The 16889-nt window shown below is 37.7% G+C and overlaps 2 protein-coding genes across 2 annotated transcripts in view; one reads left to right on the top strand and one right to left on the bottom strand.

Annotated features, from left to right (window-relative positions):
* The window catches only part of LOC110460962 (gelsolin-like protein 2), a 34410-nt gene extending 24822 nt beyond the window's left edge, over nucleotides 1-9588 (top strand). The window contains exons 7-14 of the mRNA XM_021514204.1: nucleotides 689-816; nucleotides 3107-3215; nucleotides 3482-3592; nucleotides 4393-4479; nucleotides 5510-5604; nucleotides 5836-5914; nucleotides 6279-6374; nucleotides 8049-9588. Of these exons, the coding sequence (XP_021369879.1) occupies nucleotides 689-816; nucleotides 3107-3215; nucleotides 3482-3592; nucleotides 4393-4479; nucleotides 5510-5604; nucleotides 5836-5914; nucleotides 6279-6374; nucleotides 8049-8144 (801 nt within the window). The 3' untranslated portion in view covers nucleotides 8145-9588. The remainder of the gene's footprint in view (nucleotides 1-688; nucleotides 817-3106; nucleotides 3216-3481; nucleotides 3593-4392; nucleotides 4480-5509; nucleotides 5605-5835; nucleotides 5915-6278; nucleotides 6375-8048) is intronic.
* Nucleotides 9589-11849: 2261 nt separating this feature from the next.
* LOC110460990 (gelsolin-like protein 2) overlaps nucleotides 11850-16889 on the bottom strand; it is a 9532-nt gene continuing 4492 nt past the window's right edge. Inside the window, exons 6-11 of the mRNA XM_021514249.1 lie at nucleotides 16564-16674; nucleotides 14801-14887; nucleotides 14330-14418; nucleotides 13783-13861; nucleotides 12404-12499; nucleotides 11850-12236 (exon numbers count right to left, since the gene is read on the bottom strand). Of these exons, the coding sequence (XP_021369924.1) occupies nucleotides 12135-12236; nucleotides 12404-12499; nucleotides 13783-13861; nucleotides 14330-14418; nucleotides 14801-14887; nucleotides 16564-16674 (564 nt within the window). The 3' untranslated portion in view covers nucleotides 11850-12134. The remainder of the gene's footprint in view (nucleotides 12237-12403; nucleotides 12500-13782; nucleotides 13862-14329; nucleotides 14419-14800; nucleotides 14888-16563; nucleotides 16675-16889) is intronic.

A 16889-nucleotide genomic window follows, 5' to 3' on the forward strand; every position in this document is an offset into this window, starting at 1 on the left:
TACAGTACACAGGTAAATACAACTCACAGGTTAATACAGCACACAGGTAAGTACAATACACAGGTAAATACAGCACACACCACACAGGTAAATACAATACACAGGTAAATACAGTACACAGGTAAATACAATACACAGGTAAGTACAGTACACGGGTAAATACAGCACACACCACACTGGTTAGTACAATACACAGGTAAGTACAATACACAGGTTAATACAGAACACAGGGAAATATCAATACACATATATATACAGCACATGGGGAAAATACAATACACAGTAAAGTAAATTACACAGGAAGGAATCAGTATAGAAGTTCATTACACAGGTTCATCAACTGGGTTTTATACATGTCTGTCTGAAGGCATTTTATTGATATATATTACCTCCATAAATCACACGGTCTTTACAGGTTTATATTTTAGACACATTGCAGTATGCGTAAGTTAAAACAGATTCATTCACATTCCTTATATGATTAATATTATTTTGCAAAAACCTAATTAACTTCAGTAAAATTCAGTCCAATAGTGCATTTATGTGACAAAGTGAAAATTTCACTGTTTCATGTTTCTTTTGATCTTGAATTCCCTGTTTATCTCATAAAAGAATTCAGAACTTAAATCATTTCGGATAAAATGTAACTCTTTAAAACCTGTTAAAACAAATATTGTTTCACCAACAGGATGAGTATGGAACGGCTGCCTACAAAACAGTGGAGTTAGACACCATGCTTGATGATAAACCAGTTCAGCATCGGGAGACCCAGGGATTCGAGTGCGATATGTTCAAGGGTTATTTTGATGCCATAAGGTAAGTTCATGAAAATAGGCCTACTGGAAGGAGCTGTTTCTTTGAATAAAATGTTTCTTTGAATAAAATGAAAAGAGAGAATGGAATTCAAAAATAAAAAATTAAACAGAATAGTAGAGCCGAGGCCAATCCAAAAGTTTGTGGTTGTTTAGTGGGGCGCTGTGCTTCAGCATGTGCACAGCGATTATGAACGATAAAATGTAAAAAGGGACGATTGATGAAGCCTCGCACACAGAGGCGAAACTAGTCGGCCTGTAAAATGAGTACCTTTGACACTTGAGCATGTCGTGATTGATTCGTCCATTCTTTTAAATGTCAATAAGATACATTTCAGATTGATCAATACATTTCAGAATGATCAGTACATATATGTATCTTATCTGAAGAAGTTTCCTTATCGTCAGTGGTAATTTATCTCTTTAGTATAGAAAAAACAACAATCTTTTCCCAGAAACTCTAACTAGATAGCGGGACAACCAGATTAGAAGGAACTGGATTTAGGAGGCACAACTGCTTCTTTGAAGTTAACTCATTCACCCCTGAAGACACATTTGAATTCTCCCAATTCAAAGGTTGTAATAGTTCATCATGAAATTTCATGGTTTGTTGGTAAGGGGAGGTAATCTTATCAATGGACTGTGTTGTTAGGGGGAGGTAATGTAGTTAACGTCAAGGTGCACTGCATGTTAAGGGAGGTAACTGGAGTCGCTATCAATTACATGGTGCAGTCATATCAACTTACTTTCTTAGGGAAAATGGCTGCATTACACCCTTTCAATCTGGTTTTAACCCAAAAGATTCTTCTATATTTCAATTAACCAATATTGTAAATACTTTTTTCCAAGCGATTGATAGTGGCAAGGAGGTTCGGTTGGTATTTTGCGACATTAGTAAAGCCTTTGTTAGAGTGTGGCACAGGGGTTTAATACACAAACTTAAGCAAAATGGTATTTCTGGTACATCATTTTCTTGGTTTGTGAGCTATCTTGATGGACGCAGTCAAAAAATAATTGTTGAAGGGAATTCATCTGCTAAAGGGAAGCTACAGGCAGGTGTGCCACAAGGCTCAATACTAGGGCCTTTTCTGTTCATTATTTATATTAATGATTTTTTTAATGGTATAAATGCTAGTATTCTATTATTTGCAGACGATACTTCACTTTACATCATAGTTGAAAATCCGACTCGCTCAGCAGAGTTACTAAATTCCGACTTGACTATTTTAAGTACCTGGGCACAGCAATGGTTGGTAAACTTTAACCCCAATAAAACTACAAGTATGATTCTATCTAGGAAACGTGTCAAAGTCGATCATCCTCCATTAATAATGAATAATACACAAATAGTACAAGTCAGTAGTCACACACATCTTGGGGTAACCATTGAAAAGAGCTGCTCTTGGAATTTACATATTGACAACATACTTGGGAAAGCATGAGAATTGATATATTGAGATCACTGAAATTCCAACTAGATCGAAAATCTTTAGAAACTGTTCTTTTCTTATATTAGGCCTATCCTAGAATATGCGGATATTGTCTAGGGGAACTGCAACCAACAGCAGATTCTTGATCTAGAAAAGTTACTAACTGAAGCAGCTCGTAGTGTGACAGGTGCAACCAAGTCCGCGTCTTCACAATCCCTTGTTAATGAAACCCAATGGGAATCATTGTCCTACAGGAGATATAAACATAGGATGCAAGCTATGTACAATAACATTATTCTCTACTGCTAATCCTATTATCTATTATTTCAAATGGTTGGCCTTGATTGTAAAATTAGCTATATCAGTTGAATTTATATAATTATTGATGTTATTTAACCTGTTTGTGTTATGCTGCAATCTTCTCATTGTTGGGAGATGGCTTAAAATAAGAGCCTACTCTTGTTGCCTGATCCCTGATATTACATTATGTAAAATTATATATTATGTACAGCATATTTGTAAATAAATATTATTTAAACCAACGTAGCTAAACCTGAAATGAAATATAACGGGCAGAGACTGGGACCTAGGCTGACCTTTGGAAAATCAGACATGTTGTGCCTGGCTGAAAGTTTATGGCTCATTACTTATATATATATCACTAGTACGTGGTAGTTCTGTATTTTGGAAAATGTTATCAAAAAGTTTTTGAAAGAAACAAAAAGCTTGCGCTATTGCCAACTGTTTGACCCCTCTCTCTCTCTTGGTCCCTGTGTTTTTTTGTTTAAGTGAAACAGACAATGGTGAAAGGGTTGGATTTTGTAAAGGGAAGTAACCTAGGGGTGTACATTTGATTGTTTACAGTGTCATGAAGGGTGGTGCTGATACTGGGTTCCGCCGGGTTCTACCAGAAGAGTACAAAACACGCCTGTTGAAGTTCTGTGGCCTCAAGAAGTCGATAGCAGTCACAGAGGTATGGTATGATTGTGGAATCGTAGGAGGTTACTTTAGTCACTCTTCCATTTCAAGTAATATAGTTTCCAAGTATGTAACCCACCAAAGCATAAATTGACGATAAAGATAACTTGAGAAATTATTAATTTAAAGGTTTAGATATACAGTTTTTACCATGCCAGACTCATCTGTCAAACAAATTTTACTGAATTAATTTTCTGAAAAGAAAGGTGTTGTAAGGAGAAGTTAAATGACCAAAAAGTTTATTCATTACTTGATTTATAGGTGCCGACAGCCAAGTCAAGCTTAAACTCTGACGACGTGTTCATTATTGATATGGGTCTTCAAGTGTACCAATACAACGGCTCGAATGCCAACAAGGATGAGCGCTTCAGGGTTTGTACAGAGTTGTCTCCCATGCTTTTCGAAAAGTTTTGGATATCTGGTAGTTACTGATGTTTTCTGGGGGGAAAAATCAAGAAAATTTGCTTAGCAATAAATCTGTTAATAACTTTTTTTTTATATTTATTAATTATTTTCTAGTGCCTCACTTTGAAAATCAGGTGATACTGACTACCTTCACTATTTACTTCCCCCCACGCCCGTTTAAAGTAACAGGAGTAGAAAATTATATATAAGGAGGGCCCCTCATGGGAGATGCGGTTGTCTTGTAGCAATCGCTGTCTCTGTCTGTTCATACATCTATCCAAACTTTGTTTTTCTGGAGATTATATTAGAATCCAAAAGACAAATCTTTTTGAAATTTGACATGGTGATACACTGTGAAATAGAGATATCCGCAATGAGTGAAAATATTTTTCTATGGTCAAGGTCAAGGTCACTACTACTTAAAATAGATCATGTGCGCATGTAGTCCTTATCTCGAAATCCAAAAGACCAATCTTTTGAAGCCAAATAGTGATGTCATGCTGCCAGCGAGATGGCACGTTAGGGCCTTTAACTCACCCAATCAGTTATTTCTTTTTGCCTTTTTTTTCAACCAGATATAGGCTTCTTCCACTAGTAGAAAAAATCCAGGAAAAATTAAAACGTTTTCCTAATTTCAATAAAAATCGTGCTATATTTTCTGAATTCCTGTCGGTACAGGCTGGTATAAAAATTGAGTAGAAACTATATCATCTGTTTCACGTTTTCTTTGTAAACCTGAAACAAAACACTCATTTTATTTACATCAGGCTACACAATACCTGCAGAAGTTGAAGAGTGACCGAGGAGGCAAGGTCAAGGTTGAGGTGCTGGATGAGAGGGACACTTCTGAAGAAGTAAGTTGTGGTTGTGCAAACTGTCTTGTAATAGGGAAGTGACCTGATTTCCCCAAAAAATTGACATGGGATTCTCTAAAACTGTAAATTCCATAAAATCTTTAATATTGTGATGCCACTTTATATTTCTGATGTAAATGAAGATGAATCTAGACGTTCTCTTCTTAAATAATGTAATCTCCCCCAGATTTTCCATGAACTGTAAAAAATGAAATATTAATTTGAGTACCTTGGGTAAGTACTTTTTCTCTGAGCAAATTTGAATGTTTGAAATTTGGTATGTAGGTGTACCACGTACTGCATAACACTGCAATTTTCGTAAGCATTATTGAAGACTGCAGGGGTATTTTGTGACAGGTTTACTTTTAAATTTGACAATAATATAGGTCAACATGTGCTTTTGTGGGTAAAAAACTTTACACATCTTCTCAAAGTCAGTAAGGCACAAGGTTGTAATATTTAGGCAAGAGGTACTTCAGGCGGATTGCTTTTAATTTTCTTAATATAACTGACCTCGGCAAACTTTCAAGTTTGCAAGAGTTTCAGAGTCATAACTTGGAAACGGTTTAGGTCCCCACTCGACAACCATATAAGTGCTTGATGTGTGTTAATAAATGAGTACAAGCATGCTACCTAGATTAGCCTGCAACCGGTTTGTCTGTTTTTAAATGTAACATTTGTTTGCGCAGGCCTTGCAAGGCCTTGTCAAGGCTCGCTTGAAAGCAGCATCAAATAACTAGGTCCGACCTTATTTTATAAACGAACAGCTCTGGTCCAACCGTTTGGATTGCGATGTACGAATGTGGCCCTGGGGTCTAGCTCCACCACTAGGGAATTAGTCCTAGGTTCATAACATAGAAAGGTTTGAAATCCCAATTCTAAAATCATATTCGCATATAAATTATCTAAACCAAATGTTTGCAGTATTTATTTAAATGAGAATCTTTTTTCATGATAGCTTGAACATCAAGGTAGGCAGTGCAGGCCCTCTGGGCACTTTGTTTATAGCTCAACTTTTTCTTTGTTTCAGGATCCTGCATTTAATAACCTGAAGAAGGACCGTGATGATGATGATGACGAGGACGATGATGAAGTAGATACCGCTGGAGTGCCTACGTTGTATAGGTATATAAAATAATAAAAAGACCAAGTTTTCCTGTAATTTGAACAGTAACAAGCAAAGGTAGATATGGGATCACTCAAAGCCATAAACCCAAGTTCCTTGCTTTAGTTTGATGCAAGGCCATAATTGTTCAATGAGGCAGCTTGGCTGATGAATTTTAAATGAAATAATTTGAAGGATTATCATTCTTTCATGAAACAATAAATAAACATATATGTGTTTTGTTAACGCAGAATCTCCGATGCTTCTGGCAACATTGAGTTCAGCGAGGTCGCTCAGGGAAAGATCAGTAAGAGTATGTTAGATTCCAAGGTAAGTTCATGGCTCATTGATTCAATTATTGGTAATAAACTTAGTCACTGCTGGAGATAACTCCTGTCAACATACTGTCTCTCTACTCTCCATTGTCGGAATAACGTATAAGCAAAGCTGTACAGTAAATGGTTACTAAAAACAGTGAAATTTTTCTTTATCAGCATCAATATTGGTTTGTGTTCAGGTGTAGTGTATTTATTGGTTTGTGTACAGATGTAGTGTATTTATTGGTTTTTGTACAGGTGTAGTGTATTTATTGGTTTGTGTACAGGTGTAGTGTTTTATTGGTTTGTGTACAGGTGTAGTGCATTTATAGGTTTGTGTACAGGTGAAGTGTATTTATTGTGTATCTTTTCTACAGGATGTCTTCATTTTTGATAATGTGACACATCTGTTCGTCTGGACTGGAAGCGGAGCCTCCATTGATGAGAGGAGAAACGCCATGTCATATGCTCATGTAAGTGTTGTTCCAAAATTAAACTATATCTTATTGTAGCAAGATTTTGAAGCCATCAAATTAAAATTGTACAAAGATATATCGGTTCTAGTAAAGACCTATATAAAATGGGGGATTGTACTACAGACACCTAAATATAGTCTCCTAGGATATCAATGGGGAGAGCCTGTCCAATGTCTATAGTGACCAACTGACAAAAGGTCAACCCCTGTGGAGATGCAGGTTGGTCAAATGTTGTGGAATATACGAATAATAAACCTATCAACACATTGTTCAAAGTTAACCGAGATTTCTTAACCATTCACAACAAGTTTAGCTGTGATACACTTGAAAAACATACACAAGTTAAATAATATATACATAAGATAAAACAAAATCCTTCAGAATAAAGGAGAAGATGCTGAAGAAAGATCATACGAATTATACATTGGGGCCTATAGGAGTTCTCTCCCTGGTAATCTGACCTTTGTCTGCAAACCTAACCAACAACAGCTTATATCGTTCCCTAATGTTGGTGTCCTGTCAGCAGGGGAGAAGGTATACTCTCCTGGTGATTGACCGGTGTCCAGCTATCCACTATCCAGCCATGCTACTGTAGTTGCCATTTGTCCGTTTCATTTCATTGTATACCCCAGCCTCCTGGCCCTGTGATCCTTACATTCATAGCTGTCAATCCTCCCTCATTAGGAGGGAAAATCCCTCATTTTGACCAAAATTTACCATTCTCCCTTGAAACTCTCTCATTCAAGTCCAAACTCACACATAGTCAAAATTTACATCCTGTGATCAAATGATCTCCTAGTTACTGCAGGGTGTGTGTAATGAGCATAACAGGTGTGTCTGAATCAAATGAATGCTTTTTGGAGTTATTTTTATACACTAAAACGGAAAGATGAATTGAGCAATGTAGATTTAGTTGTGTTTCATGCACTTTCTCCATCATTGGAAATGTGGAATAAGGGAGATCTCCCTCATTTGAGGTTTCAGAGGTTGACACTTAGGCATTGCATTGCACACCCATATGCAGCCTGGTGGGATCAACTTCCAGTAACTTATCAAAAGCTAGTTGTCTCCGGTCCCCTGAAAACAAGTAGACTACACAAATGATAGATACTATTTGATAGGAAACATTCACCAAACAAACAGCCCGGCTGTACCGTTGATTACTTTTATATTGAAGGAATACACAAGCATATGTTGTATACTGTTTCACTTTCCTCCAGCCTAACTTTCACCCCTTTGCCAGTAAAATCCATATTCACCAAGTGTTAATTTTGCCTTTTACATTTGATAACCATGTTTATAAAGTTGTTTACTCATGTTTGCTGTAATGATAAATATGCCCTAAGTGCTTCGAACAAAACAGGCGAAAATTAAACGGAGAAGAAAATTTCCCTGTATACAGTGATAGTTTAACCGTATTTTGGCTTGTAACCAATTTTCGAACAAAACTTAAAATCTGGCTAATCCACTACAAGATTTACTGAACATTTTAATGCACTATTGCCAAGATTCATTTGGTATGAATGTCCCAGCATTCATTTTGATAAAGGGAGGTAACTGTGGCTTTGTATTATCCTATTCAGTAAGTTTGGTGCTCACACAGCTATTTCTTGCCCATGCCATTTCACAGGTGATGTTTTATCTGGAAATATTTATTTTTTTAAATTTTAGAAGCACTTGATGAAGTCAAACCACCCCACAATCCCTGTCACATGTGTGTGTGAGGGAGGCAGATCTGATAAGGACTTTGAGGCTGTCTTCAAGTGAACACAAAGGCAGTAGATGGTCCTGGTAGAACAGGGTGCCTACGCATCGCCACTCGTACTTACTTTCACCAGTACAGCAAACCTAGGCTAGCCACACATCACATCAAAATATGCTACCTTGGAAAAAAATATTGGAAGTGTATCGATTTGGAACAATTTGGTTGCTGTCAACTTCAGAAGTGGATGAAAAATGGGAAAGATGTAATAATATTTAAATAGACGAAAGAAAACCCAATCATATTGTGGGTATGAACGAAAACATTGCTAATACATGCTGGCAGCCTTTTAAGACATTACAACTTTATTACTGCAGCTTAGCTATAAACCAACCATTGTGAAGTCTAGAATATATATATGTATTCTTATATATTGTTGGTACATTTGTCAACGTTTCTCATTTATCAGAGAAAAAAATAGTTTTGTAACTTTGAGGATTTTATCTTACAGTATATTTATAATATCAATTATATGTCTTCATTGTTTCCTATCACCCCTTTTAATACCTTCACTGTATTCTACTAACAGTATAATTTGAATTAAAATGTGCACAGGACTTGTCTCTTTACAAAATATTTCTCTATTATTCACTAAACATGCCTTTACTTATGTTACATATTCCTTTATTAAGTTGTTATCGATTTGTGGACCAAGTTTTGTTTCTTTGTACCTAAACATAACTTAAATATCCTAACAATATATTTAAGTAATCCTTATTTGACACACGCAATGTGTAAAGTATATAAAAGTCTTTAAATGCAGATATTGTTTTTATTATTACACTGAAAATAAATCTATTTCCAAGAGAAATATATTGGTGATTGAAATTTGGACACGAGTCATATCATTTCTTAATGGTTCAATCTTGAATTTTGATATTAACTGCTTTTATAACAAAGTTTTTAAGAAAATGTTACTGCTGCTGACAAACCTGGCACTTTAAATTGGTGAACATTGAAACTATGATGGTTGTGTCTCAAAATGTTTTTTAATATTTGTGGATTACTTATTTTCATTAACACAACACCAATAAATCGTGCCAATCCTATGTGAACAAACTGCTTAGTGCTACGCTTATTATTTTTGCTATTTTACAATCGTTTAAATGTTTAGACTGTATAGATGTAGCCAAATTCGACCAATGTTTTTTCTGGAGATACATTAACAGTATTACCAAAGTGAGATTGACAATTAAGCCCAAAAAGTTTTTTGTTTGATGTTTTTTTCTGTTTGCCAATTCATTTCGTTTTAATATTTCGGCATTTGGTGCAATTCTGTTTGAAGCAGCCATGTTTTGTCCTTTGTTGCATTTAGCGAGACCAGCTGTATATCTAATTTGCATTCTTTGGTGAATTTAACTGCTTTAATTTGTAGACTTAATCCCTGTAGTTTTCTATTTCTGATATATACATAGTACCTAGCAATAAATAGTGCCTTTACACCATACACATTGTTGTTGTATTATTATTTATCAATATATTGATTCATTGTACCGCGACAATGAATAAGAGGGGTGTACTGGGATTGGTCATCCTCAAAATTCCAGGGGTTCCGCTCACTCACTTCTGTTCTCTGAACCGTTGGAATGTGTCCGGACAAAATTGGGGCATGTGGTAAAACACCTAGCCTCTTCAAGATTACAGACGAGCGATGCTCCACATCAAAGCCAGTTAATTTTACCGTTACGGTGGTGCATGATTATTTAGATGTACATCAAAGAATCAAACCAGTGTTATCCACAATGTAGTGCATACAGAGCTTTCAATTTCATCGTGACATATTTTCAGGGGTAAAGGGAACCACAGAGAGCATAACTCATGGAGTTTCGAGGATGGGAATCAGCTTTCCTATGTCTGTCTGTAGGTAATATATGTCTGTACCGGTCCTCCTCAACTAACCGACCAGTTTAAAAAAAAGCCTAGCCACTAGGCCAAGGGGATATAATGGTTTATAAACAAGCAATGTATCAACTCTTTGGACAGAGGAGCGGGCCAAATGGGGAAATAACGGAAGATTTAAGAAGAAAATACATGTACTGTTCAAGATACTAGTATTTGAATCAAATTTGCTTGGTCTGAAGCATCACTTGGCCAAGGGGAATCAATGCTGCATAATGGAAGAGTGCCCCCAGTCGATAAGGGGCAGCAAAATTTGGGGGAAAGTAGGTAAAGCATCTAGACTTCTTCCATACGTGTGCAGGATTTTGGTTCAAATAGGCTAAATAGGAGTAAATATTAAAGACTATGTCGGTATCTAGAAACGGATTTGGACCACATGTTTAAGCCTGAAGCTTTATTAGGCCATGCTCGAAGAGCAGGGAACCCATCCTTAGGAGCAGAGATACAGACCCCAGAAGGGAACATAAAGATGAATCTTTAAAATAAATACTTCTATGGTGGGTTTTTTGGCAAATGTCAACAGAAATGTGCAATTGGAAAAAAACTCAACAGACCAAGCCTTTCTCTATCAGACGCTTCATCAGAGGCTGCTTATTGCTAAGCTGTACGTAAGGTATAACAGTTTCTACTTTCCAATCGTGAACATTCCTTTTCTTGATTGTGACATCCCTTAGAAGTCGTAGATGCAGCAGAAGACGTTTACTTTTCCGGAACACCTGGTCTTATTTTCTTTGTGCTTTTTCAATTGCCTCCTTGGACATCTTTCTTGGTTCATTCGCACTATTTGGATAGATTTTGTAATGAATGAATTACGCTTTTGTTCCAATTTCGGTGTCCTGAAAAGCCTCTAAAGATCAGTATTATGTTCTTTATTTTTATTTTCGCCTCATCAAACGTTGTTCTTTTTGGGCTCCTTTGCATTCAGAGATGTTGTTTCAGACAATTTTGACTATGAGTTTCACCAGATCAATTAAAACTGAATAACGTAAAAGTGTTCCTCTCATTTTCCTTACAAAGCGTTGTTATTTGTATTATCTGGGTCTGTAAGAAATCTGAGATGACCACCACGGTCTCAAAGGAACACAAATACTTAACCTCTTATCTAATTCACATAACAAAAGAAACGAATGATCGATCCATGCCATATTCCGTCTTTGCGTATTGCAGAGTTATCTTCTCTTGGGAGCAGGTATTGATTGTTACGTCACTTGTTTGTGAGAGTAACGTCATCAATTTTTGAGAAAACGACGTAATTTTCTCACACAAACCAATGACGTAACAATCAATACCTGCTCCCAAGAGAAGATAACTCTGCAATACGCAAAGACGGAATAGGCCTCTTGTTGTCATTTGGAATGGTATTAGTCTATTAAAAATGAAGAAAAGAATGGTGAGTGGCGATGGTATTAGTAAATATTATAAAACCAGAAGTCTGTCATAAGGAGGTATAATAATTCGAGTCATTGAAAAAATCAGGTATGGCCATCAATTTTCCATTGGCTCACGTTTGCGAAAATATTTTCACTTTTTTCTAGTTCAGATAACAAAACCAATAGTTGATGGGCGTCTTGTTTCTTTAAGCTTATACGTTTTTAAAACATGCGTCTTTGTAGAGCCTGTCGTTATTAGTCGAAATGTCCATGCTTTTCAGTTGATTAAATTAACATGTGTTCCAAGTGATTTCCCACATTTTTTTTATATTTCTGTCATTATTTTGTTGTTTTGAAAAAAACAAAAAAAAATCTCTTTGAGTTTTGTTACGCTCGACCAGTATTAGGCAAAATGAAGTTAACACAATAGATAATTTCTTTGATTTTATTTTGTTTCTGATTGGAAATATGCAATATACTTCGGACTACACCAGTGGTACAGTATCAGCAAGATTAATAACTGATAGTGGTATTATATTCTTGACTATGGTCTTGTGGCCACTACACAGACAGAAGTGTAATTAAACCTGTGTCAGGACTTCAATTATGATATTGACCCCCAGGCCGACAGAGCGGATTGAAGTTAAGAGCTGTGCCACAGGAAGTTCTTAGCAATGACCTTGACCCAAGTCTGCAAGAGCACGATTGAACTTGAAGGCTGATGCATTAGGCCGCTAAAGCAGAAGTGAAATTAAAGGCAGCATCGATGGCCTGCTCTATGATGCAGCTTATGGGGATAAGGGGATGGTCAGTTTGCATCAGGTACGTCTGTAAAAATGGAGAAAAAAATATGAGATTTTGAAGATTTCCGGTGCGTATTGTAACCTTCGTAAGCATGCATGATCTTTGTTAAAACCACACACGTTAATTTGTAATGACCCAAAAAAAAACAGTAAAAAATTACAAATATCTCCAATTGGCTAGGCAATACTCACATGTGCATACGTCATAGCGAACTGGCTTTCATTGGCGGAGGTGTCCTTCCCAATAAATACGAACACTTCTGTTTTTGTATCGAATATGAAAACATCCTGTAAAACAAAATATACAGTATATCAACACGTCCTACCATAAAAAGATATACAGTATATCAACACGTCCTACCATACAAAATACACAGTATATCAACACGTCCTACCATACAAAATATACAGTATATCAACACGGCCTACCATACAAAATATACAGTATATCAACACGTCCTACCATACAAAATATACAGCATATTTACACCATACAAAATAAACAGTATATCAACACGGCCTGCCATACAAAATATACAGTATATCAACACATCCTACCATACAAAATATACAGTATATCAACACGTCCTACCATACAAAATATACAGTATATCAACACGTCCTAACATACAAAATATACAGTATATCAACACGTCCTACCATACAAAATATACAGTATATCGACACGTTCTACCATACAAAATATACAATATATCAACACGTCCTAACATACAAAATATACAGTATATCAACACGTCCTACCATACAAAATATACAGTATATGAACACGTTCTACCATACAAAATATACAGTATATCAACACGTCCTTCCATACAAAATATACANTACCATACAAAATATACAGTATATCAACACGACCTTACATACAAAATAAACAGTATATCAACACGTCCTACCATCCAAAAGCAAACACATGTCTGACATGACAAAACATACGCAATCTTAACACGCCGTTGTCTAAGTGATCAATTCTACAATAATTAAGCAATCTTAACTACAGACAGAGAGATTCGCATACATAGGTAAAAGGACAGAACGGATAAAGATGCATGCAAAAGACATTCGGAATAGCCCGCAATAGACGTAGGACGACTGGTTCGCCCGTTGTCAGTATAATGTGACCTGGGGTGTCCTGCCGGGTGTCTCCGGCAGTATGTTTCAGTTAGGTAGCACTATAAAGTCGGCATCAGTTCCGCGCTATCACAAGGAAACAAACACGAACATATCGCAGACCTACCAAAACACACACGCATACACTACACGCATGCATCTTGCACACAGGGGAGACCGTCCTTAAATGGCCATAGCTGTTGATAGGACGTTAAGCAATATTAAACCAAACCAAAGCAATAGACTTACAGACATACAATAGACATATGGACAGATACATGTATTCAATATTTGTAAACAAATAGACAACAGACATAGAGACAAACTTTCATTAGACGTACAAACACATCAACGATGCTGACAGTCACACAACAGGCAAGCAGATGCATAACAAACAGGCCCAAGCTTTTTTTCTTTGACCTTGTAAATGTCATTCTCACCTTTTCATCAAAATCCTTCAATTTGATTGATCCTGTCTTCTCAAGGCTGAAGGACATCATGCCACTCTCGTCCGATAACCTGTTACGACATGGCCATTACTTTTATAAACATTGTAAACAATGTCTAGATCATCGCATTAAATATGGGTTTCAATGCTTGTACATTTGTGTAGAAACAACCATGTTTTGCAATAAAACATATTGTGGACATTCAAGAGTTCTAAAGTAGTTTTTTTTTATAAATAATTCATTGTAAAAATTGGAAACTTTCAGAAAAGCTCCTACATAAAGAAGAATCTGAAATAGTCATCCATTGATAAAAAATACCCAGGTATTTATAAATTTGTCATATATCATTTCACAATTCACATTTTAATTATTGGAGCTAATGCCTCATTAAGCGAAGCAACCTTTGCACAACTGGATGCCGGTGACGATAAAGACTTCCTGCGACATCAATAAAAAAGAGATTATGTAAAATAATTTACAGATAAATCCTATGTCAACAGAAACTATATATCTATAGGTATCAGATATAAACACTAGCCTGTACAGTTCTTTGATAGTGTCCTTCGCCTGGTAAGACTGGTCGTCGTCCTTTTCAGCCACCTCGTCAAGGTACGTGAAGAACTTGTGCTGCGAATGGAGATATATCGGGGAAATGTACATGGCAATAAGTAGAAAGGAAATCGTCGGAATAAATGGGGAAGAAGAGAGTGAAAATACAACATCCCGAAATAACTCAAGTCACTGAAAAAATCTACTTAGGAAGCATCCTCTTCCAGTTTCAAAACGCTTTTACTTGTGGTCCTGAAGTCTCCTCCCTTAGTTGTCTACCTACGCTTGCATCTTGGTCTGCGGTACGCTTTCGTAGCTCCATGCAGACTCCTACTCCTGGCCAGGTAGCAGATTCCCTCTGTTCCCTACGTCTACTCCTTGGTGTGTTATCCATTCCCTCAGTTATCTTATTTACAACTGGCCCTGTGATTTCGTGCCTTACTTCCCTACCCACACTTACCTTTGGCTCCGTGGATTCCTCGTCAAGGACCTCCGATATTGCCTTTCCACAACGCTGTTCCTTTAAATCCACAATATACTGCATCGCCTAAAGAAAACGTTGTACAGTGATATACTATAGAATGTGAATTTTCAAAATACATACATATCAAAGTTCACTCTAATTCAGACAGCATTTGTACAATCAGACGGACAGCAAAACACATCCAAAAAAAAAAGCTATGAATTGTAGTTTTTCCATTATTTTGATAAATGTCGAAACTTAACTTTCTGAAGCGACGTGCTACCACCCTTATTGACCGATAGTCTTCTTTTACGTTGTCGCCCACTTTGGATCATTTGGTTTTGTTGCTACATACATTGAACCTAACGTCTTCACTCAATGATACAAGACAGGAACCATTCATCTCTGTTGCTGCCCACTAAAATCCTACCTTTTATTGCTTACCATGTTGACCCACTCGTCTTTGTTACATCCAACTTGACATCAACGTCATTGTTGTTTCCATCATTTGATTTCTTGTTTTTGTACGTATATGTATTGCACCATTTGCCGTTGTTATTATCATGTTAATGTCATTATCTTCACTATTTTATGTTATTATGTAAATGATGCGTGACACTGCAATAAACTATTGATTGATTGATTGTTATTTGCCATACTGGCAGTCCTGCCCCGGTTGTTTCAAAACTAGCACGTCCTTGTTTCTACCTATCTTGACCCGCTCGTCCTTGTTGCTACCTACCTTGACCCGCTCGTCCCTGTTGCTACCTACCTTGACCCGCTCGTCCCTGTTGCTACCTACCTTTACCCGTTCGTCCTTGTTGCTACCTACCTTGACCCGCTCGTCACTGTTGCTACCTACCTTGACCCGCTCGTCCTTGTTGCTACCTTCCTTTACCCGTTCGTCCTTGTTGCTACCTACCTTGACCCGCTCGTCCCTGTTGCTACCTACCTTGACCCGCTCGTCCTTGTTGCTACCTACCTTTACCCGTTCGTCCTTGTTGCTACCTACCTTGACCCGCTCGTCACTGTTGCTACCTACCTTGACCCGCTCGTCCTTGTTGCTACCTTCCTTTACCCGTTCGTCCTTGTTGCTACCTACCTTGACCCGCTCGTCCCTGTTGCTACCTACCTTGACCCGCTCGTCCTTGTTGCTACCTACCTTTACCCGTTCGTCCTTGTTGCTACCTACCTTGACCCGCTCGTCACTGTTGCTACCTACCTTGACCCGCTCGTCCTTGTTGCTACCTTCCTTTACCCGTTCGTCCTTGTTGCTACCTACCTTGACCCGCTCGTCCCTGTTGCTACCTACCTTGACCCGCTCGTCCTTGTTGCTACCTACCTTTACCCGTTCATCCTTGTTGCTACCTAACTTGACCCGCTCGTCACTGTTGCTACCTACCTTGACCCGCTCGTCACTGTTGGTACCTACCTTGACCCGCTCGTCCTTTTTGCTACCTACCTTTACCCGTTCGTCTTGTTGCTACCTACCTTTACCCGTTCGTCCTGGTTGCTACCTACCTTGACCCGCTCGTCCTTGTTGCTACCTACCTTGACTCGCTCGTCCTTGTTGCTACCTACCGTTGCCGGCAGTCCTGTCCCGGTTGTTTCAAAACTAGCACGTCCTTGTTTCTACTTAGCTTGCCTCGCTCGTCATTGTTGCTACCTACCTTGACCCGCTCGTCTCTGTTGCTACCTACCTTGACCAACTCGTCCTTTTTGCTACCTACCTTGACCCACTTGTCCTTGTTGCTACCTACCTGGAACCGCTCGTCCTTGTTGCTACCTTTGCCGTTCCACTGATAAATCACCAGGCCAAGATCAAGTATGTAAACGTCAGTCGAATCCAGCTTGTTTTTGTCCCTGGGAATCTGACCATAATGAACACATACACTCTTTCATCTTATCGACACGACTGCAATGTCAGATGGCAAAAAACTTCGCAGTCAAAGTCATTTTCGTTATAAAAAGAAAGGTTGTCAAAAGTGTTTTGACAGCATCGACCTGGAAATCCTAAGTATTGCTGAACCTATATTGAAAGGTTATAAAGTCTCTAAATGTTCTACAACACTTTCGCTTGTTTTTT

The sequence above is a fragment of the Mizuhopecten yessoensis genome, unplaced genomic scaffold (assembly GCF_002113885.1).
Source record: "Mizuhopecten yessoensis strain PY_sf001 unplaced genomic scaffold, ASM211388v2 scaffold10529, whole genome shotgun sequence".
NCBI lineage: Eukaryota > Metazoa > Mollusca > Bivalvia > Pectinida > Pectinidae > Mizuhopecten > Mizuhopecten yessoensis.